Genomic DNA, 25,942 nt, shown 5'->3' with positions numbered 1-25,942 from the left:
CAAACATAAGCTACCAATTATGTCATTTTGCTCGAATAAATTCCAAAGTCGCAACTATTTGATCAAATTGTTAGGACCTGATTGAATCTAAACCCAAATTCAGGGGACCAATCTTGCAATTTAACCTCCATATATAAGAAACCCCAAATTTCTCGTCCTCCTTTTCTGCTCTCAACTGGGGACAGTTCTTTTACAGACCAAAATTAGTTTATTGATTTTTGTTCGAAGGATTTAAGATAAGAAGAACAAAAATCTCGAAGGAAAAAAGATGGGACCTCAAAAATGCAAAGTATGTGATGAAGCACAGTCAAAATACAAGTGTCCCAATTGCTTCATACCCTAGTAAATTTCCCTCACTTCCTTTGTTATTTTCTTTGAATAGTGTGTTTCTATATATATGAATTAGTTTCCACTTTACATATTTTAACTCTGGGTTTTGAGTCTTTTTTTAATTTAAACCTGTCCAAATAGAGCTGAATGGATATATATTACTCATATAGTGGACTCGACTTGTAGCGATTTTTTTTTTTGGGGGTTGTAATTTATGGTTTCTTTTCTAAAGATTGATTATTGAGAAACCCATAATTTTGTTTTTCTTGTTTTGGTGGTTTTGATCTTGCAGTTGTTCTTTAGTCTGTTTCAAGAAGCATAAAGGTACATTCTTTGGAATCTAACTATTCTTATGGGTAATATTTGTGGTTTCTGTATTTTGTACTAATAAAAATTGGTCTTTTTCATAAGGTTATTTGTGTGTTATGCAGAAATTCCATGTGGGAAACCGGAACCGGAACCTGAAGAAAAGCTTGGTAAGGATGACTTCTCAGATAAAAAGTTGAACTTTTTTTAATACCTATAGCTTTGCATAATCATAATAAGAATGTGCATGATATGCATATTTAATGACATGCATATTTTTTCCTGTTAACTGTAGTTGAAGTTTATTGTCTTTGTCCATATTTCATAAAGTCATGGTTGAAGCTCTTTTTCACAGTTCCAGTTAAATTTAACAATCAGAGTTTGGTAAATATTTGCCAGAGATCAAAAGTGCTCACTTTGGCAACTTAAAGGACCAAAACCATTCAGCTGATACTTAAGGGACTATTTTGAACCTACTACCAAAGATATGCGACCATTTTTGTCATTTTCTCTTTGGTTGTCATTTAACTATCCTTTTTTGCTGGTGATGGTGCATTACGTTTAATAGCTATTTGCATTTGTGGTGATAACTTTGATACCCGACAAGCCTTCTTCTTGTCGAATGAGTTTCTGAAGAAACCCAAAAAAAAGTCAGCCCGGTGCATCAAGCATCCCGTATTCATGTAGGTTTCAGGAAAGGGATGCACCCAAGGGGGTATAATGTAGGCAGCCTACCCTAAGGCAAGAATAAGTGGCTGAAAGAGTAGGGTGCCTACTAGCTTCGTGGATCCTTCAGGGGGTTTGCAATTGTTGGTTTTGGACGTAATGTAAATGTGATATTTTCAGGGACGGAGGTAGAAGTTCAGCTACGGGTTCGTCTGAACCCAATAGCATTTGCTCAAATAGTGTATATGTATTGAGAAATTCAATTAATTATGTACACTTATTAAATTAGAACCCAGTTATTTGCACTTGAAGTCGTCATTTCAGAACCCGTAAAGTTAAAATTTTGGTTCCGCCTTTGGGTATATGAGCTAGCGAGACTCAGGCACTGTTTTGTTGTTTTCTCTGGTTTTTCCTCCAAACAGCACTAAATATTTGTATTTGCGTGAAAGGCAAGCTATCATCACCATCCCTCTTGCCAATTGCTATACATTTAAAACTGACTTATGTAAGCAATTTACACTTCGATTCCAACTTGTGTATGTGAACAGTGATGAATTCAGGCACTATTTGTTGTTTTAATTTAAGTTTGATGTGTAATATGCGTATTAGTAGGCGTTTGGCCATAGATTCCAAATATTTTTCACTTTATTTGGAATTTATGAAGTTGGAGTTGAAGATGGAGTTGTGTTTGGTTATACTTTGCGCAAAGGAGAGAAGAAGACACTTTATTTGAAATTTATGAAGATGGTGTTGATAAATAGGTTTGCAGCACTTTTCCAAACTTGGAATCCAACTCCAAGTTGGATTTGGAAATTTTATAACCAAACGCTGATTTTGAAATAAAGTGAAAAATTATTCTGGAAAAAGTGAATGATTCTCTCATAGCCAAACGGCTAACATGCCTCACCTTATCTCTTTCAGCTTCTGCTCTAGCACCTCATGTGGAGAAGCCAATCTATGTTGATGAGCCAAGCGAGGCGCTGAATCAGTCGCAACTAGAGTCTATAGGTATGTATCACAAAATTGTGTAATGACAAAATAATTATGCTACTCAGGAAAGTACCTGAACATCTTCATTCGCTGCACGATTTCTGTAACATAGTGAGCGGATGATATGACGTCTGGGCACACTGTTCATGTTTCTGTTATATTTGTGAGAAACACTCATATTTCAGCTCCAAGAGCATAACGATCTTATTCCCTTCCTTAAAGAGTTATACATAAGACTGAGAACAAAAAGCTTCTACAATGTTGTAGTTTGAGAACAGGACTGACTCAGGCTTCATTTCGCTTCCAGCGTGATTATGATATGATTCCATGCACGAATCTAATAGCATGTTTGACCAAACGCATATTCTGAAAAGTGCTTTTTGTTAGACGTGCTTTTAGAAAAGTACAACAGTTTGTGTTTGGTTAATCAATTTGAAAAACACTTTTGCCAATATGAGAGCAGTATTTTACTTGGCCAGGGTCCCAAAAGTGCTTGTGAGAAGAAGTTACTTTTTTCAGCGTCTGCTACTACTCAAAAGCACTTATTTTCTCCCTAAAAACTGGGCAAAAAGTCTCAACTTTCTAAACTAAGCACCTTTTGAAAAAAAAAAAAAAAAACACCCATGGGCTTGGCTTTCTAGAAAGTTGGCCAAATAGGCTATAAATCTTCAAGACTTGACTTGCTTCATTGCAGGAAATGATTTTGAAATGATATGATTTGTTATAATGAAGCAAGTCTAAATAAGAAAATGATTTGATTTCCTGCAATGAAGCAGTATACGCCTTGAAGATTTAGACCAGAGGCGAAATCAGGATGTATGAAATGCCGTGGTGAGGCAGCATCTATGTTTGACACATTGTTTTCGCTTAAGGTAGAAGGCATGACTTGCTAAGAACCTCATCTTAATAAGAAGCTAAGCTACCAACACTAATTTTGCTTTCTATTGTACCTGTTATGTAGTTTAGTTCTGAGGAATGCAAATACTTCAGCTCAATAGTGAGTTTACAGCCATTGATTGGCACTTTTATGCCCATCCTCCGAACAAAGTACTGATTTATTATACTGGAAATTGCACTTTTTGTAGCATTGAATAAACTTCTTAGTTATGTGCCAAACCAGTATTTTGTTTCTTGAATCATTCTTTTCCCCCATGACATTTTCTAGCTTCGTTGCAGCTTCCTCCGCTGAAATTCTCGAAGCTATAAGGAACAAAGAGCTTCAAAAACTCATATATGACCTGGATTCTTCTTTGGATGCAGAGACTGTAAGTTCCATAGCCCTACTTAATATCCTATTATGTGCAACTCTAATAAATTTATGGTAGGAAGTGAAGTCAAAGGATAATATGTCTAATTTAGTCAAGATGACAACACAAAAGAACTGACATAAATAATTGTTCTGATAGAACCTTCTCTTCTACCATTCTCTTCTACCATTGACTGGATGTTGATACACGACCATTCTTTCTTATTCATTGTTCCTTTTATTTCCAAGTGTGAACATTACCAAATGCAGATAGCGGAAGAGATGAATCCGTTGTTAGAAATCATTGAATCTTATAAATGATTGTTCAAGTGTATTGTGGAATTTTTTTTTTTTTTGAAACAAAAGACACTCTCCCTCGAATAGGTACGTTTGTTTTTCCAAAACCAAAGGTATGTTAATGCTGCTTCAATTTTCTATTATCGTCCGTCAGGAACTTGACAAGGCAATGGAAAAGGAAGAATTTCGCATAATCAGTGAAAAGGTATATGATACATTCCTACTTTCTCTGCTCAGTATAGGCATGTAATATCCTACTTTAACCATAATAAATCTTATGATTCAGCCTTTTCTTTGGCACTGCCTAATATCAATCAATGTGACTGCAGATTTTGTCCATAATTAGTCAATGAAGACTTCAACAAAATGCATGATTTCTCTACAATGAGTAGTGTTGTAACAAAAGGAAGATCTTTTTCGTCGTTCAGAAGCTATCGCTACGTTGTTGGGGGTATCTACTGCGAAGATTTTGCTAGAATCTTACATTTTACTTGAAGACTTCTGCTTCTGTTTTTTTTTTTTTTTTTTTTTTTTGTATTTGTATCATAAATATAGCAGACTTTTTGTTAAAAAAAAATTGACCCGTCCATCTGGAAAAAAGCTCTCATTCGTTTATATGTTATTTTGTAATTTGTTTAATCAACAAATTAAACCAATGCTTTTTTTTTTCTTTATTTATGATGACCATTTCAAACAAAATAAACTAGAAGGAACTTATTTCTCCATGTTTTGATAAGTTATCTTATGAATCAATTTAGACATTAGATGCATCTCAAATCGACCCAATTTTTTAGATTGGCGCCCGTTGGACTATGCCTTAAACGACTCGTCAATGAAAATATGCCTAGTTAACACACCCAAGTTTGGACGGTTGGCCGGATTATAATTTTATAAGCTAAATTTGACGCCCAAATCACTTGCATCAAGCCTTAGAGCTAGTTGGGGTGTGCCCTTGCCTCTCACATACGTTCTTTGAACTACTAGTCTACATGGTTGGAGTCGGAAGATAACTTGCGAGTTTGGTCAAATTCAGTAGTTTTGTCTTAAATCTTGTATCTATATAATGAAAATTACTAAATATGTACAAATTTTCAATTCATTTTTTTGGGCGGATTGCCCTTCTTCTGGGGTGGTCTTTAATTTTTGTCCTTCGCTTAATACTCCGAGGTTCTGGGTTCGAACCCCAGCTCAGTAAAAAAAAAGAATTCCGCAAGACAGAGGTTTGGATTCGCAAGGCGAAATTTTCTTTACAGCGAGTTTTTCCGAATCATGTAAAATCAATTGTTAACACTTTAATTTTTTATGCGGAGGTTCGAACCCGAAATCATGGGTTCTCAAAAATCTAAAGACCACCTTTATGGGCAAAAATTAAAGAAAACCCAAAATAAGGGCATTCCTGCGAATGTTCCTTTTAAATTTAGAATCAATTATTAACACTTGAAATTGTTACAAAGTTCGTCAACTCATAAAGTTCAAATCCTAATTTTTCCCAGCTTTATCTAGTGAGTATTGGATTACATGCCACGTACTCTCTCTGTTCACTTTTACTTGTCATGTTTTGCTTCTCGGGAATCAATTTGACTACTCGTCAAGCTAAATTGAATTAGATTAATTCAATATTTTAAAATTAAAATTTTTTACACGAAAATACTATAAGTTGCAATTCTTCTCATACTAATATGATGAAAAAACACATCTTAAAATGTTGGTCAAAGTCCATGTAGTTTGACTCTCGAGACGTATTATCTAGTTAATACATCAACAAAAACAAGGGAAAACAAAGTATTGTCTAGTTAATAGTGTTGTTTAATTAGAGTTAAACAAAGAGAAAAAGATTATTGCTTTAGATAATTCATCATAATACGTACTCAAAAGAGTTTGCAATAATAGGTAGGGTTCATTTGCACTTTTCCCCCTCTTTGTGCTGGACTTTAATTTTTGTCCTTCAAAATCAAACTTATGCCTAAAGAGTCATAAGTTAACCATAACTTGTGGATATTATTATGCGTAAAGCTAGCTCAAAGGAAGGAGGGCATTTTTGCCCCCCTCTTTTTTCGGAGCCCACATCGGATCGGGTATGAGTCTGGGTTTGGCTCCGGCTTCAACTTCGATACCATGTCAAATTAGGCATTTGGCCTAACTGACACCGCAAAACTAGCTCAAAGGGAGGAGGATTACCAAGCCTTATAAGGAGCCCAGGATCTCGTCCGTCAACGATGTGATTTATTCTCTTCACCCCCACACACCCCCCCCCAAAAGATCCAAAGCGTGCACATTCATAAACCGGAGGCTTTTTCATTATGCCTTTTAGCCATAAGTTCGATTTTGAATTTTTTTTTAAAGACCAGCCCATTTGAAGGCCAAAAATATTGAAGACCAGCACTATTGAAGGACAAACCTTGCAATTATTTGTTAGGTAGGCATACAATATACAAGAAAAATCACCCGGATCGCAAAACTGTCCCTAAGCGCCGTTGATTAAAATATTGAGATCAACCGCTATCCTTTACGATCCGCGTCACTCCACATCGACCAATCACAACTCACACCTAAATCCCTATATAAGCTAAACTAACTTCATATTTTCTCTACACCTTTCCATTTTCATCAAAGCATTTATCTATTTTCTTGCTCTCTTTATACTATTACCTAACAACAATGGCACCAAAAGCTGAGAAAAAACCTGCCGAGAAGAAACCAGCAGCCGAAAAAACTCCGGCAGAGAAGAAACCAAAGGCCGGAAAAAAGCTGCCTAAGGACGGAGGTGCAGCAGCCGGAGATAAGAAGAAGAAAAGATCCAAGAAATCTGTTGAAACCTACAAGATTTACATCTTCAAGGTGTTAAAGCAAGTACATCCTGATATTGGTATATCAAGCAAAGCTATGGGTATAATGAATAGTTTTATTAATGATATATTTGAGAAGCTTGCACAAGAATCTTCAAGATTGGCTAGGTATAATAAGAAACCTACTATTACTTCAAGGGAAATTCAGACAGCTGTGAGACTTGTGTTGCCTGGTGAATTGGCTAAACATGCTGTTTCTGAAGGCACTAAAGCTGTTACCAAATTCACTAGCTCTTAATTTTTAGGGTTTGTGTTTTACTGTAAGGTTTTTTAATTAGTGTTTGTTGATGTTAAAATAGGTTAATATTTTGCTTTAAGTAAACCATTATGTAATGGACTGTGATAATTATGAATGAAGGTTTCCAGTTTTCTTCATTGATTCTTCTTTATTTGATCTTTTAATTACATCTCTCATTTTGCTTTTTACCCTAGTAAATTTTTCTCACTTCCTCTGCTAAATTTCGTTTAATTTTGTATATATGTACAACTTAGTTTTCACTATCTAATTCTGGGTTTGGATTCTTTTTTAATTTAAACGGGTCTAGATAGAACTGAATGGATATAGATTATTAGACCCGACTAATTTGGGATTGAGGTGTAATACTAGTAGCATTTTTTTGTTTTTGTAATTTATTTGTGTCACTAGAGATTGATTATTGACAAACTCAGTAATATTTTTTGCTGCAATTTATGGGTTCGGTTACTAGACAATGAATGGTTAGGTAAATTAACTAACTTTCAACCAAGCGGCATGGACAACTCGTTTGGCTGACTGTGATTCCTAGCCAGTTTTTAGCTGAAGAAGATGGTCAACCGTTGCCTCCCCAAGCCCCACCTCACCCAAAAAGAATGTTAAATACATTGACGACTGCTAAATGTGTCTTAATCTAACTTCCTGAGCTCAGTTAGTTCTTGAAGCAGTAGCTTTGGATCGAGAGCTGGATGCTTACTGGCAAGAATAGACCTCACTTTAGGTATATTTTCACAAGTTAATAATAAGCGAATGACAAACTGTAAAACTTACAGCCACAAATCCTTTCCAGTTATGGATACTCGACACCAGCTGAAGCACATGTAGCAAGGGATCAGAAGTCAGGAAAAGCTTACAAACCTGCTTCACACTGAATATCACTTCTTTCATTAAATACTCGCCTCAGATATATCCATATGCGAATTCAGGAAAGGATTTTAAAGAGCTATAATATATAAATCAACACTAGTTCTACCGTAATAATTACAAATTAGTGATGTTATACTGTATTAATCAGCCAGTGCAGACTGTGCACTTGTTTCTCTTACACTACAAAATTTGGTCGTGAGAAGCTCTCGTGGTTGATCCACCTTGTAATCAACCTGCAAACACACAGAAATTGAAAAAGATCCCAAGTTCATGCCAGTATCTGAAATGTGGCACTAATAATCATAAATTCATAGTCTAAGTAGAAGAGAAAATATATTTTAGCATCTTCCTGTGGAACTTGTGCAAAGAGAGTTAAAAAACATTAAGTTTAAAATTTCATGCTTGCTATCTTCTTGTTGCTCTGAGACATATTAAAGCATAACAAGTAGAAGTGCAGGATTGTTGGTTTTTAACAAAAGAAACTTAGAGGAATACTATCATAGAAAGGCCAAGAGAAATATACAAGCTATGCAGTAACAAAATTCAGTAAAAAATAGATCATAATGCTAGCCTAGAATATCTCCACAAAAATCAGAACTTCAACTAACTAATTACTACTCACAAAATAAGAATAGCTCGCTAACAAGTAACTAAGATTTATTCAAAAACTAAAGCAGTAAAATAAAGTTATTGCAGTCCAAAAGCATAATTCTAACAAAGATGCACTTATTTTACCATCCTCAAATAGTGTTGAGAACTCTTTTCCTTCATCTTCAGCTTTGGTACAAGAACTACAATAATGTAATATGTAAAAAGTTGACCACCTGAATCGTATGCTTACCAGATAGATGATTCCCTGGACTTCCTTCTTTGCAACTGTTTGGTTTACTGCTGCTGGGCTGTTCCACTCCCTGATTCTGCATTTCAATACTGTGTATTGTCAAATGATTTCATGGAAGAATACGCAATAAATTAAGGTGATGAAACAAGCTGTTTTGGGCGGTTGACCACAGTTTAAAGTTTAGTCTATGTTGCAAGATGAAATTCTACGTGATAATTTCTACAAGAACATAGTTATCATGACAATGAAATAAATATGCACGAATTTGGATTAGTCTTAGCGGGTTTCATCTGTATCTCACGATTAGGTGGGTGTCAACTTGCTGAGGTTAACGTACAACCACGAGCTTGAGATGTCAGATGGTGCAATTTCATTGGTTGCAGGAGCTGCTACTGAATTCCAAAATCATTTAGACTCATGAAACTACACAGTTTCAGATGAAGAAGATATGACAACTGTTCAGTTGAACAAAGGGGATCCGTAGGAGTGACTCACCCACATCCTGGATAGGTGACTTGGCATTCAGTGCTAGTACCGTTTCCCTCAATTAATAGAGACAAGACAAAAAGAAAGTGTAGCAGGAATAAACTTTTTTACTTAAGCAATCAACTATATAAAAGCAAGCAGAGGAAGTGACAAGGTACTTGAGAGAATAGATGGCAAGGAACCCTAATCGAACGCAAGGAAGAAGAGTGGGTTTCCTTTGGATAACTAAAGCAAAAAAGTATAAAAGACGATAAATAATTACAAAGAGTGAGAAGAACTAGGACTTGCCTGGGCTAACATCAGTTGTGCCTGCTGGAGACCAAAATATTGTTGATATGGATCACTAAAATTCGGAACTCTTGGCTGATCAATACTGTGTCGAGCAAGTGAGTTTGGCATTTGATTATCTGGGTGGTTCGGGGATGGGATTCTGGATGGATCAGGTACAGGAAATGGTGGCAAATGATATGCCGGAAGAGGATATCTAGGAGCCATTTGTGCTGCTGCAGCTGCATTCTGCATTGCTGGACCTGGCATTAGAGACGGATATGGCACAACTGGCCGGTTGATGCCCATTTCCATACCCATATTCATTCCCATTGTTGGCATGAATTGCGGGATCCCACGATACATCATAGGGACCATGCTGCATCCCATGGACATCATCTGCAGTAAAGCAGCTATGATCAGACTGTAGCCTATACTGACCAATTAACTTTTTTCAAGAAGCTTAATTGAGGATAAATTCCACTTTCACCTTATAGAGACAGGCTATTACAATATTAATATTAGTAATAGTCCAATTTATGTTCATGAGGATTCTTATATGAATAATAATAACACGGGGAATCCAGAAAATTTTAAATTACAACTGCTTAACCAAAAAAAAAAAAAAAAAAAAGACCTCTTCTGGTTTCAGAAACCTCTTGTGAGTCTTCTTTTCAATTATAATCGATGGAATCGACCAATTCGCTACATAAAGAATAATCGATTTGAACAGGCCGTAAGAACTGAAATGCACATGTCAACTTATAATCAGGATTTTGGTTAACATTATTACTACATCCCAATGCAGGATCAAGAATAAGTGAAAAAAAAATCTGAAATAAAAAATACTCCAAGTATTTCATTTTAGATAGTGGTGTTGGACTGAGCACGTTGTTTAAGAAAGAAACATTTTGGCACATATAAAAATACCCTTAAAACTTGTTGTCTTACACATACCATGACATTTCTATGGCTATAAGAGAATGTCATTAATTTAGGGTAAAGCGGAAAGATTAAAGTTAAAGATTTTTCACATATAGAAAAGTGTCATTCTTTTTCAGACAAACTACAAAAGAATTGGGTCTCATAACAAAGGAAGTACTTGATTGAATTTCTTCAACTTTCTTCAGTGTTGGACATATCATAACCAGCTTGGGACCAACAACTATCTGAAAGAGAGTTTAACGAGGAAATAATTGCAGCTTAAACATCAGAAGAGGTTGAAGGCAGTAAAAATCAAATGATCCATGAAGAGGAGAACTTTTCAAGGTCTTAGTCTGCAAGAGACAAACTTAATTGCTGGTTCCAGTATTGGTCCTTAACTATTAATTCAGGTCCAGCTATTATCTTATTTAGTAATCCTTCTTGATGCCCTTTTAATGAAATGTGATTGGACAAATAGTTCTGCAACTGACTAACTTCTTATGACCTCAAACATACTAGAATGTTAAAGAACTCTGGATTCTGATAAAAACCGCTTTAGCACCAAAGAAGATTAACGGGAAAACTCTCCTTAGAAATGGACTATTTAACTTCTACGATGGAAATATTTTCAGGCGGTCAACCATCAATATGAGAAGAAGAAATGAACAGGAACATACCAATAAGTAAAGAGCTCATCTCAATGAAAACAGGTACTCCCTCCATTCCAATTTATGTGGCAACTTTCGTTTTTGGAGAGTCAATTTGACTAATCTTTGAAGCTAAATTGATTAGATCAACTCAATATTTTTAAATTCAAATTTAGATATTCGGAAACTATACACAAAATATTATAAGTTGTAACTCTTCTCATGTCAATATGATGAAAAATTACAGTTTAAAATGTTGGTCAAAGTTCACATAATTTGAATCTCGAAGGCGAAAAGTGCCACATAAATTGCGACACGGAGAGTATTAACTAACAACTTACCGAAACTCACTATACTATTTTATATTTTATACCAAAACAATATCATTGTTCAAATGGCAATAGCGTTAAATACTTACCAGTGCATGGTTAGTAGTGGCTGGAAGATAACTCAAATCTCAAATTGACTTTGAAATGTTTTGGGTTTGATCTCAAAATCCCATGTCGCATATGCTACTTAATCTCAATAAATTTCTATAGAAAAACTAATAATCTGCCTTCTCAGGACATTCTGGAAGCATATATCAAATATATTCGTTCTACAAAAGCTGGTGTTGACGAAAATGACAAGAAAATGTATATTTTTTCTTTGGGAAAGTAAAAGTGGAATACAGACAAAAGTTGCAGTATTTCAGAGTAATTTACATTCCTTATAATATAGGGAATATCAAATATCCAGATACCGAACTTGAACTATTCACATCTGTAAAATGGGCTCAACAGAGCAAAATGGATATGCATGATTCATATAGCCGACCCATACTAGCTTAGGATCGATATGTTGTTGTTGTCGTATTCCTACATCTAGGTAGTTACCTTTTTGACTTTGTTATACTGTGCTTTGGAAAACCTACTTTTTATAGAAATTTCTTATTTTGTACAATAACTGAGATAAAATAGCACAATAAACAAACAAACAATCTAATAGACAGAAAAGCACAATAAATAAACAAACAAACAACTTGAAGTATGAAACTTAATAGTGAGAATACTAGATAATGATGATATTCATACTCAGGGGCGGAGAGAGAGCATTAGTTATGGGTTTTGACGGACCCAATAACTTTTGTTTGGATCTTGTATTTGTATTAGGAATTCCATCAAATGTGTATAAATATTTAGTTGCAAACCTAATAACTATGACGACTATGGATTTAGTGGCAAGTCCAGAACTCATAAACTCTAAATTCTGGCTCCGCTTCTATTCATACTCTAAGTAGATTAATAACTTGTAGATGTAGAAAATAGTGCAGTATTTGAAAAAATAGACTAAAACAGTCTTGAACAGCAAATCAAATGTTTTGAATTTTCACTAGTTTTCATATTTAAGACACATGAGACAATGAAGTGAGCTCCTTGATGTGTATAAGCTATCCAACATTCTGGTGTTGAAGTATTCAATATTTTAGTGGACTACAAAAAGTTCCGTTTTCGGCAAAAAACAATTTATGTTTTTAGTGATTAAGAGACTGAACAAATGGACTGACGATGTTAGGAGGTAACTAAGGACATTTTTGAAACAAGGAAAAGGACTTGATTTTCAAGGTGCCGATAGGACAAAAAAGAATGTTAACAAATATACCTGCACTTGCAATTGCAATGATTTAAGGTACTCAATTGCTTCATCCAGCATTGAAGCTTTGTCTGACTGAAAGTTGATTAAAAGAGAAACCTAAGTGTGAAATCAAAAATAGACTTTCTATGATGAACAGAACAAAATGGAGAATCCAAAGATGATGTTAAAACCTTGTTGCAGCGTGGTATGAGTTCTTGGAGAGCCTTCATTTTCTCATTTATTCTATCTCGACGTCTCTGAATTATTGAAGCACTCAAACATTTAATAAACAGACACACAATCAAAACACTTAAAACCATCAAAACCTTCAGACCGAGACCTGGAATAGTATATACCCTTTCAGAAAGATTATGGACCTCTGCTGCACGAGATCTCTTTGTGGATGTAGAACTGCTGGCTTGCTTCTTTGCATCAGCAGACTCAAATTCAACATCCTAGTATATTAGAGAGGCAAAAGTTAAGAACATAATAAGAGAAATATCTGAATCAGCTCTTACAACAACAAGAACAACTACTTCACCTCAACCCCAAGCAAGTTAAAGGATCGCATGTCACCCCATTCAAACAATCCAATATTATAAAAAAGAATTAGGGCCTGTTTGTCCATGAGAATTATTCACTCACTTTTGTGGAATAATTTCTCAAAATCCCTGTTTGCTTATGAAGTTGTCCATTTTTTTCCAAATTCAACTTGGAGTTGGATTCCCAATTTGAAAAGTGCTCTAACTCAGTTTACAGTTGGAAAATTTCTGATTTTCAAATTTTGCCCCAGATACATCTTTATATCAGCCACCAAATAGCGTAACTACCAGTAACCACCAACCCATGTTTTTGTAATTCTATGAATGCAAGCTATGACATTATGTGACTATCCACTATGTGATATTATCTTTTTAGAGCAGATTTGGTTGTTTGTTTCATCAATTTGGGTGGTGTTGCTAGTTTTTGGAAATTGCGGGATATAAATCAAATTTCATGTTTTTTTTTTTTTTTTTTTTTTTTTAGAAAATTTACATTCAAACATGAACATTATTCCAAATATTCTTTGCAAGAAGTATAACCAAACACAACTCCATCTTCATAAATTTCAAATAAAGTGAAAAATATTTGGAATCTACGGCCAAATGCCTACTTAGTTTCACTAACTCTAGAGGTTCTCTACATTTTTTAATGGCATGTAAATTTCTAACAAGACTAAAGACTCCTAGCAAACATTAGGCCTAAGGTGAACTTACTAGCATGATTAAAATTTAACTATCTATCAGAAAAGAAAAAAGGAACTACAAATGATAACATCTGGGCCGCTATGTAAAACTAAATAATGCAGTTTTGTTTAATGTGGTAACTCAGGAGAATAGTTTCCATAACTGTCTTGTAGACATCAAAATCAACAAAAGGAAAGAATCCAGTATCAACCTGCAGCTATTTCATGTCTCTTACCATCAATAATAGGCATCAGGAAAGTCAAGCTAGACGATATTATTCCAGAAAAGTTTGCATCAATCTCTCAAACTTTTAAGAACATGCACAATTTTTGAAGGGACGGAAAAAACAATAGCCAGCTAGTGCCACTATCTCCTGCAGTTTCAAAAGTCATTTTCCTACCATAGCCACTAGTTATTTTATTTGTACATTCATTATGCTATTTTATTACATGTTTGCGGTATTTTTCGTTACTCCTACTAGCTCATTTGTACCTTAACACCATTGCAACTCCAATGTTACTAAACTTAACTCATTTTAATCAATTTCAGTTTTGATACTCTCGGGAATCTAATCAAGAGTGAAAAAGCACAATGACTTTATTGTATCAAAGACCTGCTCTCTATCAATTGGAGCAACAAATGGGACTAGAATCTGAGGAACTCAAATTTTACTAAATTCCTGATAATTGCTAGTCTAAAAAATCATGATTGTCAGGCAGACGAACAAATAAACTCAAAAACCGAAGTAAACCTTCATGATGACACCGAAGACGGCTTAAACTAGGGTCAGCAAATAGGAATTAAGAAAAGAGAACTATGACTTGCACAATCTGCATTCCAAAGACCCACCACTAGATAAAAGGAAATAAATACTCTCTTAGATCTGTTAAGGGATAACACTTCATGACAAGATTCTGTCTATGAATATTTAAAGCTACAAGTTAAACTAGAATAGAAAAGATCCTGGTATGGAGTGGTCCCGCTTTAGCGGGCCCTATCTGGTGCCAATCCAAAATAGCCGGGCAAAATTTCGGATGCCGGATGGTTAAAAAAAAAAAAAAAGAAGGAATTGCTTGAAGAAAACAATAGCACAAGAGTCTGATTTCAGGCACAAGATGACATTAGGCTCCAGTGTTGCTACCATGATACCATATTGAAGGTTGCCACATAAAAACATACTATATTATATCTTCTCTTTGGAATTGCAGGACAAAACCTCCCAACAATCCTATGTTTATATCAGTAGGACCTATTTGTGATACATTTAACTTTTCTTGGTTCTTTCACTATCAAATCATCAGTCTTTAGGATTTGTTCTGCGTAAATTATGGTATCCATCCTAAATTCTTCAAAGAAAAACCCCATTGCCTTGATCTTTGCATTCCCTGAAATGTAGATTTTCTTATATTTATTGTTAACTGTCCTAAAATGGGGTTGTTTGTCTCCTTCTATGGTCTTGGACAATTCTCACCCCAAGGTTCATTTTCTTAACATTTACAAACAAATACTTCATCAAATGTATGAGCACTATAACTAGTTCAATTAAAATATAAACTTGTAAAAATTTCTAAAATTACAATAAATAGTAGTCATGATCATAACTTTAGAAGTATAATGGTTCAATGCTAAAAAATTTGAAGCTTGAACCCCTAGAATTTAAAAATGTATGAAAATAGTATTACAATTTCTTGTCCAAGTAGTTGGTCAATCATATTGAGCTCCTTGCAGGTATAACGAGATTCTTTCTAAGGGGTGGCGCTTGAACCGAAATCACCACATTAAAGGGATCAAGGTTCAGTGCTACAATATCAGTTAGGTTAAATATTACCAAGGTCTTGGAAACCAACAAGTTTTCTGATGACTAGCAAAGATGAGTTTCTTCAAGCAAGAATGTTAAAATGTTGAAACCAACAAATACTAACTACAAAGTGTAAATGACGTAAAACGTGAAAGATGCATGATTGGAGCAAAGTCAAATATGAAGAATTATGTGGGCAGTCATTGGGTGGCAAGTGTATATGGGACTAAAATTTAATGCATTACACTTTATGATAAATCCTGGTTGTGTCCTCCAGCAGCATTGTGCATGTTTGCTGCTTAACTTCACAGGCACCTATTGTGTGCAAATTGCTGCTTAACCACAGAGGCACCTATAGAAAATATTTACTTGTAAATTGATGTTCGATACCAAGCCAAATAATTTAATCATTAGAGTGGCAGAACCAAAACAAATAAACAATAATGTATATCGCTCAATTATGGTTAAGTGAGATAAGTCTATACCTAAGAAACTGTCTTTCATGAGTGTAAATATCGGGTGCTAGTAAAAATATTTTGGCACCTTTTGTGTTTTTCTACAGCGAGTGTGGTCACTAACAAGGTTCGGTTGATTGTTTGAGAGGAAATTATATTGCTCTAGAAGCACATTAATTGCTTAGAATCTTCTCCATTAACTATATTGGTAACCAGTCAAAGTTTCACAATTAATTAGTCCTTCCATAATCCATACCATAGATGTCTCCTTTATATTTAGTCCATTAAAAAAGAATGATAAACCATTAAAATAAAATAAATGAACTTTCATTTTTATTTAAAATTAATTTATAATAAAAACATTGAAAATTCATTAATATGATTTATATATATCAGTATTTATAAACTATGTAATTTTAAAATAATAATTAATTCCATTAATTAATAAAGATAATTTTTTTAGTTTAATTGGTGTTTAATTAAGTGGACCTTTAATTAATATGGTGAAAAATGACATGGATGAGGATAAAAAAGCCAAACTAAAATACAATGTGGCATATTTGAGCCTTTTCCGTAAAATAAATGAACTATCATTTTTATGTGAATTAAGAAATAAAAACATTAAAAATTCATTAATATGATTTATATATATCGGTATTTAGAAACTATGTAATTTTAAAATAATAATTAATTCCATTTTAATAAAGATAATTTTTTTATATGACAGTTTAACGGAGAGAAGAAAAATTGTGATGTTTTAATTTATATATTAAACAGAAACAAAGAAGGAAGTTGTGATGAAATTTGAAAAACAAAGAGGAAAGGAAAAACAATAGGATTAAATTTTAATTTCAATTATTTTTAACTGGTAGAGTCTAAACAAAGAAAAATGAAGCTTTGAGACATATTAAATGAAAGAAAATTTAAATAAATAGTAAAAGCAAATTGATAATGCAAATATCTAAGTTATTTCTTACTCGTTCTTTTCCATTTTGTTTGAAACAAAATGAAACCTTGTTTTATATATATATATATATATATATATCAGAACTCTTTAGTTTTAAATTTTCTATTTACCCGGAATGAGATGCACTTACATATATACATCTAAATGTCATGATATGTTTTACGACTGAATTTCAACCTTCAACAACACTTTTAAGAGGTTGTTTTGTAATTGGTAAGATGGGGAGAACAGTCATAGGATTAAATGTGAAATTACTTTGTCTTCACATTCTATACAATCTCAATATTACTACGTCAAAGATAAAATAATAAAATGTCACTGGCGAGAGTATTTAATGATAGCAGTGAACTCCTTTCATCTCAAATTATTTGTGTACTTATTCAAAATAGTTGTCTCAAGTAATTTGTTATTAATTTAAGACACTATTAATTATTTTTTTTTCCAATTTGTCTTTCTCCTCTGTAGAAACATAAATAGATTTCTCAAGTTTCTTTTTCCCTGTGACAAAATAATAATTAAAAATGACACATAAATGGAATAAGCATTTAATGATGAAGAAAGATTATAACTTAGATATAATTAAAATAAAGTCAGTCAAATATTTTTAAGGGTATTATAAAATAAAAAAAGGATAAATAATTTAAGACGGAGAGTATAATCTTTTCCGTTACTTCCAATTTGTAACGGGAAAAAGTGAACAGACACCCAAAAAATTGGGATGAGCAGGAGAATTTGGACTTTGTGAGTACAAGCTACAAGCCACTTACTTGATTTATCAACACCATGAGAATCCGTGTAAGTAATTTGTGGTGCACAATGACACACATTTCATAACTGCCATGTTCTAGGATCCATATATGCCACTTGGCATTAGTTGCTATTACAAGCAGGGTGAGGTGGCTTTCTTGTGGCCATGAATTCTCCAAATACTAAGTGCATGGAAATGTTCAGATTCCCAAACACGTCAGATGTGTACAGTGATTTTGTAGTAGTAATCTTTTTCTTCCTTGTTCAGTGTGATTCGAATGGATGTAATCCGTATAAAACGTGCAACATTATTGTATCAGCAGAAGGAGATTTGGAATTTAAATCTTATTCAGGTGTTTGGATTTGAATCAAGTGACATTTGAAAAACAAAAAGTATTTGAAAATTAAAATCCTTTGCGGACATAATCACTTAAAAATATTTAAATTTCGTGAAAATATCTTTTTTACTTGAAAAATGATTCCTTGAAGTTTTTCCATATTTGGAGTGAAAGATCAACGGAGAACTATAACTAAGTTTTGGTAGCTGATTTAGAAGTAAGTTATGCAGATATTAAATCATGCGTAGATAATACTTATCATGTTTGATAGCTAGTTTGAAAGTGAATTATGCAGATATTAAATCATGCGTAAATAATACTTATCATGTTTGGTTAGCAGCTTTGGAGGTGAGTTATGCAGATATGAACTTAAAAAATATGGTGTTTGATTTGCTATTTACAAAATCCAAACCCTACTTGTGATATTACACTGGATATGTTATTATTGTTTGTTGTTGATTTGCAGTTTAAAAAATATCAGATAAGTTATGAGGGCATCTATATATATTAGTTTATGTAGGATAGAGGGTGGAATAACTAAATGATACATAATTAATTCCTGCATAAAATAATACTCCCTATGGATAAAAAAAAGTATTCACTTAGCCATTTGCACACCCCTTAAGAAGATACCAACTCTTATATAAAAATATGTAATTTGACTAAAATGCCCCTAATTAAATAGATATTGGAATTCGACCACTTAACAATTAATAAGGGCAAATCTAAAAAAGTAAAGTTTTTGAACTAAAAAAATATAGGCTAAGTAGACACTCCTTTTTATCAGGATGAACTACTTAGATTCTCTCATAACTAATCCCTGTAATATTAATACCTGTATAACTCTAACCAACTACCAAATAACTGTTTGGAAATAGCCCAAAAAAAATATATGTCCAAACAATCATACATTTTGCGATAACAATATCAGATATTACTAATTTTTTTTTTATTTTTCCAAATAATCATACATTTTACGATAACAATATCCCTACAAATATTACTAATTGAGTTATTTATATTTAATAATTTTTTAATAAAAATATAAATTTGCATTAAAAGTACCGTCTCTGGCCAAATGCATAACCTTCTAACTGCCCTATTCACATGCATTATTAGTTTTTAGATACATCACACTCAAATGTATTCCACGAATGGATTCTAAGGAGGGTAAAATTTACATCTACTTTTGTGGCGTAGGGAAGCAAAAATAGAGAAGTTGTTTTCGACAAAGACCTCGGCTCGAAAGGAAGAAAAAAAAAAAACACATGTATGCATGTATTCTCATTATTTTTTCCGCTTAGGAAGTATGAGTAATATTTTAGAAAATAGAAAAAAACGAAACCAAGCAGAATTAAGCTTAAACTGCTTACTCACCTCACTTTGATCTTCATTATCATCCGATTCTCTCCCTTTCCGTTTCCTATCCTCCACCGCCTTCTGCGGCGGACGTAGCGATCCTGCACTTACGCTTAAACTACCCCCTGAGCCACTTGTAGATGACGTCATTGCCAGCTCACATGCTGTCGTCATTTCTCTACCGCCTCTTGTTGCCGCTGACGTCATCATTTCCTTTCTTCCGCCATTCACGGCCGAAACTGGTGGTGTTACATTATCTGATACGCGTGAAACTGTACATTCCGGTACTGCTGCTATCGGTGTCTCGTTTGATTCCACAACAGTTGATGCCTTAACTGAGTGACCACAACTTGATGCATCTGTTGGAAAAAATAATTCAAAATTATAGAAAATTAAAATTGATTAAGATTTAATATTTTAATTCACGTCTAGTAATTTATGAACAAATTTATATATATATGAATAAATTTTCCAGTTAATTATAATTAAAATAAGCTTCGTACTATTGGAAATAGGAATCTTTGTTAGCTATTTTGCTTAAAATGTTGTTAGTTATTAGACACGTTAACTTGAGCTCATTTGGCAATTAATCGCTCCAACTTTAAAAATTTACATCTAGACATTTCACCCCACTATATCTAGCTGACACCTGATGATGACGTGGTACATAAATTTTAGAGGTGTCTAGATAGATGATTATTTTGTAAGTTAGAGTGTTCAACTAAAACGGTGAGACGAGTTCAGGTGTATTTTCAAAATTAGAGTGTTTTTGCTAGTAAAAGCCAAATTTAAGTGTTTATAAATGTATTATGTTAACATAATATTCTCCTTCAAATACCGTTTCGTGAAATTGCTTCAGGCATCGTGAAAAATGTCCGAAATTCTATAACCGATGTGGTAATTCACTATCTGTACATCTCAATTGAGGTATAATCGTCCGTGAAGATGATTATAAACAGGTTTTTCAAGTTATAGTAAAAATATGTTTCGTACAACTATAAGTAAGGTGCTGAGGTAGTAGGGAAATGATGGAGACTATAGAGCGCATTTAGAGATTCATAAAGTTATGAATAGTACCGTTTCGTGAAGAAATTGCTTCAGGCAATCGTGAAAAATGTCCACCGTCACTACATCTCAATTGAGACATAACCGGCTGCGAAGACGATGCAATCGGACTAATCTCCACCGTCGAATTACGAATTTCTTCCGGCGTAGGATAAAGAAAATCGGCGCAGGATAAACAATCAGCGTAGGATAGAGAATCGTCAAGTGGATATTGAAGCCAAGAGTTCATCATTTCATCCTCTTGTATAAATAGTGGAGCTGAAGCTGTTACTGTTTCTTCAATGGCTGATTGTTGCTCGGAAGAAAGGTTAGATTTCTTCATACATCTTTGATTTTGGCTTTGCATAATTACTTGACCATTTTGCCATATTAGCTCCATCAGTTCTTCTTCTGCTCTGTAATAAGCCAAAAAAAAAAAAAAAAAAAGAGTAATACTACTGCTTGAACGCAGATTCTACAAAATCAACTCACATATACAAATTAAAAAGCAAAATTAGCGTAACACTCACATTGTGATAAGCAAAAAGACAAAAACTCCTACTTGAATCACAAGTTCTTCGCTAGCGTTTGGCACTAGATTTGAATCCGATTTTTAAAATTTATCTTCAAATATCTGTTTTGGCCATGAAATTTGATCTCCAAAATATTTTCTAAGTTCCAAAAATTGACTCAGACCGATTTATTTTTGGGAGAAATTTCAGTTAGAGTCATAAAACTTTAAATTATTTTCAAGTGAAATGCATGTCCAAACACAACTTCAAGTTATGAAAATCACAACTTCAAAATCTCAAAATCTATGTCAAACAAAAAATTAGCGTAAAACTTACATTGCGATGAGCGCAAAAAAAAAAAAAAAGGTCCTACTTGAATAAAAAGTTCTAAAAATCAACTCAAAACGCACATATACAAATTAAACAACTCAAAATTAGAGTAAAACTTACGTTGTGGACTTTTTTGATGGGGTGATAATAGTAATACCAGAAGTGGTAGGAATATTAGGATAATCATCATCCATTTCGAAATCAAGAAACAACGCAATGATTCCTACTGTGCAATAATTCAATTTCATTAACAGAAGAACTCATCAATTCGCATGAGTAATTCAGTTGAGATTAATTTTTCTTTTTTCCAGTTCTGAGTTGCTCTGTGTGAGAACTGTTTTAGTAGTCCTTGACTTGATTTAATACTTATGTTTCAACATTGACTTGCTGGCGACTTAGGTAGCCTATTAATTTATTTATATTATTATAAAACACGAAGTTCATCATTATACTTTCTTTGTTTCAATTTACTTGTCTGGTTCTAAAATGACACGAGTTTAAGAGAGTAATTAAAAAATAATAATTAAATCTTGTGATTTTAAATTAAAAATATGTAAAATGTATCAAAATATTTTTTTGTCTTGTGATCTTAAATATATCATGTGAAAAATTAGAATTAAAAAATTGCCAAAAAAAAAGAGCTATTTTTTTATTAAACCACAAAAAAAAAAAGTAATAAGGTAAATAAATTTAAAGCGGAGGAGTAACATATGGGTCTCATAGTGGTTAGCTCAAATAGGAGTTTTGAGAAATCTTTTTCATAAGGGAGGATTAAGTGAAGAAGTTATGAGTTTATTCAAAAATATAGTAATTTTTGTTTGTGTTCAGAGGCGGGCAGGTAGAACTTAAATTTTATGCATTCTGAATTTGCCATTAAGTTCATAATTGATTTCAATTATTGGGTTCTGAGTTTACGAGTGAAGAAGATTATGTTTTCTGAATTTGTCATTAAGTTCATAATTAATTTCAATTATTGGGTTTTGAGATTACGAGTGTTACGAGTTTATCTGCACATAATAATTTTTGCTTAGACTTTTAGATATATATTAAAAGAACTAAATAAGATTTATTAGTAGATCAATGAAGTAGATTGAGAATTATAAATTTTCAGATTCAAATTTCAACAAAGGCAAAAATAGTAGTGATTATTTTTTCATCTGTCCACGTCTTGATACATAAAAATTAATTGGTATGTATAAAATTAATTCAAATATGCACAAACTAACTCAGACACTAAATTATTAAAAATAAAAAAAATTAGATGAATATGTTGAAATTTTGAATTCATTTTTTTGTTCATATGAGAACTTTCCACATGGATTCATAAATGGAGAGTGAGTGGAGTGATGATGAATGATTAAGAAACAGAGTAATGAAGAAATAGCATTAAAGAGCACACAGGCTTCTTGTGTTTAATATCTTTTTGCAGACAAGAGAGATAAGGTCTCTTTTCTCTCTCTCTCTCTCTTAATAACTATGTGAGCAATAAAATAGAATTATACTAGTATGGAGCAAAAAGACGAAATTGATTTTTGTACCATGTGTCGGACACAATATTTTTTCCCGTCACATAAACACATTTTCCCACCCGCCCCTTCACTACAATTAAACAACAATTTCCTCATGCTATATATTTTCTTTGCCACAACTTATGTGATACAGTTTGAATTTCGCGCATCAAGCAAGAAAATATTTAATCGTGATTTATTTGTATGCGCGTCAAATATTTTAAATTCTTTATTTTTGTGACTTATAGTACTTTTTATGTAGTTTCTAAATATGTAAATTATTTTTAAAAAAAACTTAAAGATCGTAACGCATAGTCAAAACAGAAAGATTTGATTCTCGAAATTTAAGAAACTATTTTCATTATGAGATTAGCAGAGCTAATGTTTTTACAAAAAATCTCTAGCCAATAAGCTTATTGGGACTAGATAGAAATGATAAGATAACTCTTGTGACACATAAATTGGGTAAAACAACAACAATATACCTAGTAAAATTAATCATATGACATCTTTGTTTTGATCGGACCTAAAAGGGTATAAAAATACACGGTCTTTACAAAAGGCCGGCAAAAAATTAATATACCAAAACGGGTATATCGTGGATCAGCCCACGATATACCCCAAAAAAAAATTTCCGTGTCTGACAATTCAACGAAAAACAAAAAAAAAATAATAATTATTGTATAACGTGGACTGATCCACGTTATACAAGTTATAATTGTATAACGTGGATCAGTCCACGTTATACAATTATAACTTGTATAGTGGACTGATCCGAATGAACTCACTCATTCTACCCTAATATTATACAATTAATGCATGTTTGTTTTTTAATATCAGGTGGGTGAAGTGGGAGAACAGTCTGATGGTACATAATATTCTTTGATTTCCTTTGCTTTTTTTCCTCCTTTGTATAACGTGGATATTTTTTTCATACTTGGTAAGACGTTGCCTAAATTTAAATCATATTCGATTATGTTTTTAATAAAAAAAATTTATTGATTTTTTTAATTTTTAAAGCATGATTAACTCAAGTAAATATTTTAACACATGCAATAATTAAATGTGTTATATATGCGAACAGAAATAAAAAATAAAATATAAGTTAAATAAACGTCACACATTAACTGAGTAGTAAATGTTAAATTACATACTAACTATTAAACGGCACAAGACATGTTATATATTCTTGGAAAGTACATAAGGAAACAACAATCGACACAAGTTAAGGAAAAACATAAAAACCAACAAGCAACAATAACTACTGATTTCTGTCGGGGCAGCGATTCTTGTTATGACCTGTTTGTTTGCACGTAGGTAAGGGCGGAAATATAGTGTAGTACGTGCAAACAAACACTATATTTCCGCCCTTACCTACGTGCAAACAAACAGGTTATAACAAGAATCGCTGCCCCGACAGAAATCAGTAGTTATTGTTGCTTGTTGGTTTTTATGTTTTTTCCTTAACTTGTACGATTGTTGTTTCCTTATGTACTCTTCCAAGAATATATAACATGTCTTGTGCCGTTTAATAGTTAGTATGTAATTTAACATTTACTACTCGATTAATGTGTGACGTTTATTTAACTTATATTTAATTTTTTATTTCTGTTTGCATATATAACACATTTAATTATTTGCATGTGTTAAAATGTTTATTTGAGTTAATCATGCTTTAAAAATTGAAAAAATCAATAATTTTTTTTATTAAAAACATAACCGAAAATGATTTAAATCTAGGCAACGTCTTACCGAGTATGAAAAAAATATCCACGTTATACAAAGGAGGAAAAAAAGCAAAGGAAATCAAAGAATATTATGTACCATCAGACTGTTCTCCCACTTCACCCATCTGATATTAAAAAACAAACATGCATTAATTGTATAATATTGGGGTAGAATGAGTGAGTTCATTCGGATCAGTCCACTATACAAGTTATAATTGTATAACGTGAATCGATCCACGTTATACAATTATAACTTGTATAACGTGGGACCGATCCACGTTATACAATAATTTTTTTTTGTTTTTGTTTTTCGTTGAATTGTCAGACACGGAAAAAAAAATTTGGGGTATATCGTGGGCTGATCCACGATATACCCGTTTTGGTATATTAATTTTTTGCCAGCCCCTTTTGCTAAAGACCGTGTATTTTTATACCTTTTAGGCTCCGGACTCTGCTGTTTCACACAAGTACAAATAGAAAATAAAAGATGTTCTAGATCAATTAAAGAAATTACAAATTATTACTGTACAAATTAGCACTATTAATTGCATCAGCAAATTTTAAATATTAAAAGTTAAACGAAAAAAAGATAGGACATTTTAGTTTCAAACACTAGGGAACTTCTGACCAATATTATTAGACTGTAAGGGTCGTTTGGTAGGAGGATAAGTTATCCCATGTAGATGGGATTGGGTGGGATAAGATAGGATTACAATCCCACCCTTTATGTGGGATAACTTATCCCACCTTTTATCCCATGTAAATTGGATTGGATGGGATTAGATGGGATATCAAAGAGGTTAACCCACCAACCAAACATAAGATTAATTCCAATCTCATTAGATTAATAATCCAGTCCATCTTATCCCTCCTGCCCAACGATCCCTAAGCCTTTTATTGTGATTTTTTTTTTTATGCCAATAATAGTTTGGTCTGAACTGTTTTATGTATACGTGATAAGATAAGGTGCATATCCAAATTTCAGTGCCAAATCATTTGCTTTATCATATAATGCTACAAGAATTGTTGCAATTTTTTTTTGTGGGGCCTTAAGGAGACAAGAATGTTGGTGTCTATCTACATCTGAATAATTCGATATATTATTCGTTTTTGGGTATTAAAATAATAATAACTCCATATTTGGATAAAATGTGGCATTTCCAACTACACTTCTTTATGTTACTAATGATTGGGACAATACTGTATAACTAATTAACGACCAATTAACTAATTAGTAATAAGATAACCTGCTAAGTGCCAATCAGGACATCGTTAGGGATATCTTTCTAATCTCTTTATTATTATTTTAAAGAAAATCTTAGTTAATTTGTTGAATCTTATAACTTAAAGC

The 25,942-nt window shown here is 33.0% G+C and overlaps 3 protein-coding genes across 4 annotated transcripts; 2 read left to right on the top strand and 1 right to left on the bottom strand.

Annotated features, from left to right (window-relative positions):
• The first annotated feature begins 205 nt into the window (after positions 1-205).
• On the top strand, positions 206-4,470 carry LOC132050579 (uncharacterized). Of its 2 annotated transcripts, XM_059441932.1 has the most exons (8): positions 206-342; positions 623-654; positions 762-806; positions 2,224-2,310; positions 3,469-3,557; positions 3,990-4,040; positions 4,165-4,230; positions 4,452-4,470. In XM_059441932.1, exons 1-7 carry the CDS (start codon positions 269-271, stop codon positions 4,186-4,188), a joined length of 402 nt encoding a protein of 133 aa, XP_059297915.1. In that variant the 5' UTR covers positions 206-268; the 3' UTR covers positions 4,189-4,230; positions 4,452-4,470. The 2 variants fall into 2 exon arrangements, with proteins under 2 accessions (XP_059297915.1, XP_059297914.1); XM_059441931.1 differs by lacking the exon at positions 4,452-4,470 and having other exon boundaries at positions 4,165-4,442.
• Positions 4,471-6,421: 1,951 nt separating this feature from the next.
• Positions 6,422-6,934, top strand: LOC132050578 (histone H2B). Its single transcript, XM_059441930.1, has one exon. It carries the CDS (start codon positions 6,494-6,496, stop codon positions 6,917-6,919), a length of 426 nt encoding a protein of 141 aa, XP_059297913.1. The 5' UTR covers positions 6,422-6,493; the 3' UTR covers positions 6,920-6,934.
• An 862-nt stretch (positions 6,935-7,796) lies between these two features.
• On the bottom strand, positions 7,797-21,616 carry LOC132050577 (transcription factor PIF1-like). The gene is made up of 10 exons (XM_059441929.1): positions 21,477-21,616; positions 20,625-20,930; positions 20,548-20,573; positions 19,489-19,829; positions 12,937-13,035; positions 12,772-12,837; positions 12,608-12,673; positions 9,417-9,794; positions 8,643-8,718; positions 7,797-8,034 (listed from the first exon to the last, which is right to left on the bottom strand). The coding sequence occupies exons 1-10, from the start codon at positions 21,602-21,604 to the stop codon at positions 8,030-8,032; spliced, it is 1,491 nt and encodes a 496-aa protein (XP_059297912.1). The 5' UTR covers positions 21,605-21,616; the 3' UTR covers positions 7,797-8,029.
• Positions 21,617-25,942: the final 4,326 nt, after the last annotated feature.

The sequence above is a fragment of the Lycium ferocissimum genome, chromosome 3, assembly GCF_029784015.1.
Source record: "Lycium ferocissimum isolate CSIRO_LF1 chromosome 3, AGI_CSIRO_Lferr_CH_V1, whole genome shotgun sequence".
In the NCBI taxonomy this organism is placed as follows: Eukaryota; Viridiplantae; Streptophyta; class Magnoliopsida; order Solanales; family Solanaceae; genus Lycium; species Lycium ferocissimum.
This window is presented reverse-complemented; position numbering and strand designations above follow the sequence as displayed.

Coding starts and splice junctions, on each gene's coding strand:
- LOC132050579 (XM_059441932.1), top strand. CDS start 269: ATGGGACCTCAAAAATGCAAAGTATGTGATGAAGCACAGTCAAAATAC. Junction 3,558..3,989: donor CTTCTTTGGATGCAGAGACT/GTAAGTTCCATA, acceptor ATCGTCCGTCAG/GAACTTGACAAGGCAATGGA. Junction 4,041..4,164: donor TTCGCATAATCAGTGAAAAG/GTATATGATACA, acceptor ATGTGACTGCAG/ATTTTGTCCATAATTAGTCA.
- LOC132050578 (XM_059441930.1), top strand. CDS start 6,494: ATGGCACCAAAAGCTGAGAAAAAACCTGCCGAGAAGAAACCAGCAGCC.
- LOC132050577 (XM_059441929.1), bottom strand. CDS start 21,604: ATGAAATTGAATTATTGCACAGTAGGAATCATTGCGTTGTTTCTTGAT. Junction 20,931..21,476: donor CCATCAAAAAAGTCCACAAC/GTAAGTTTTACT, acceptor GGCTTATTACAG/AGCAGAAGAAGAACTGATGG. Junction 20,574..20,624: donor CCGATTGCATCGTCTTCGCA/GCCGGTTATGTC, acceptor TTTTTCACGATT/GCCTGAAGCAATTTCTTCAC.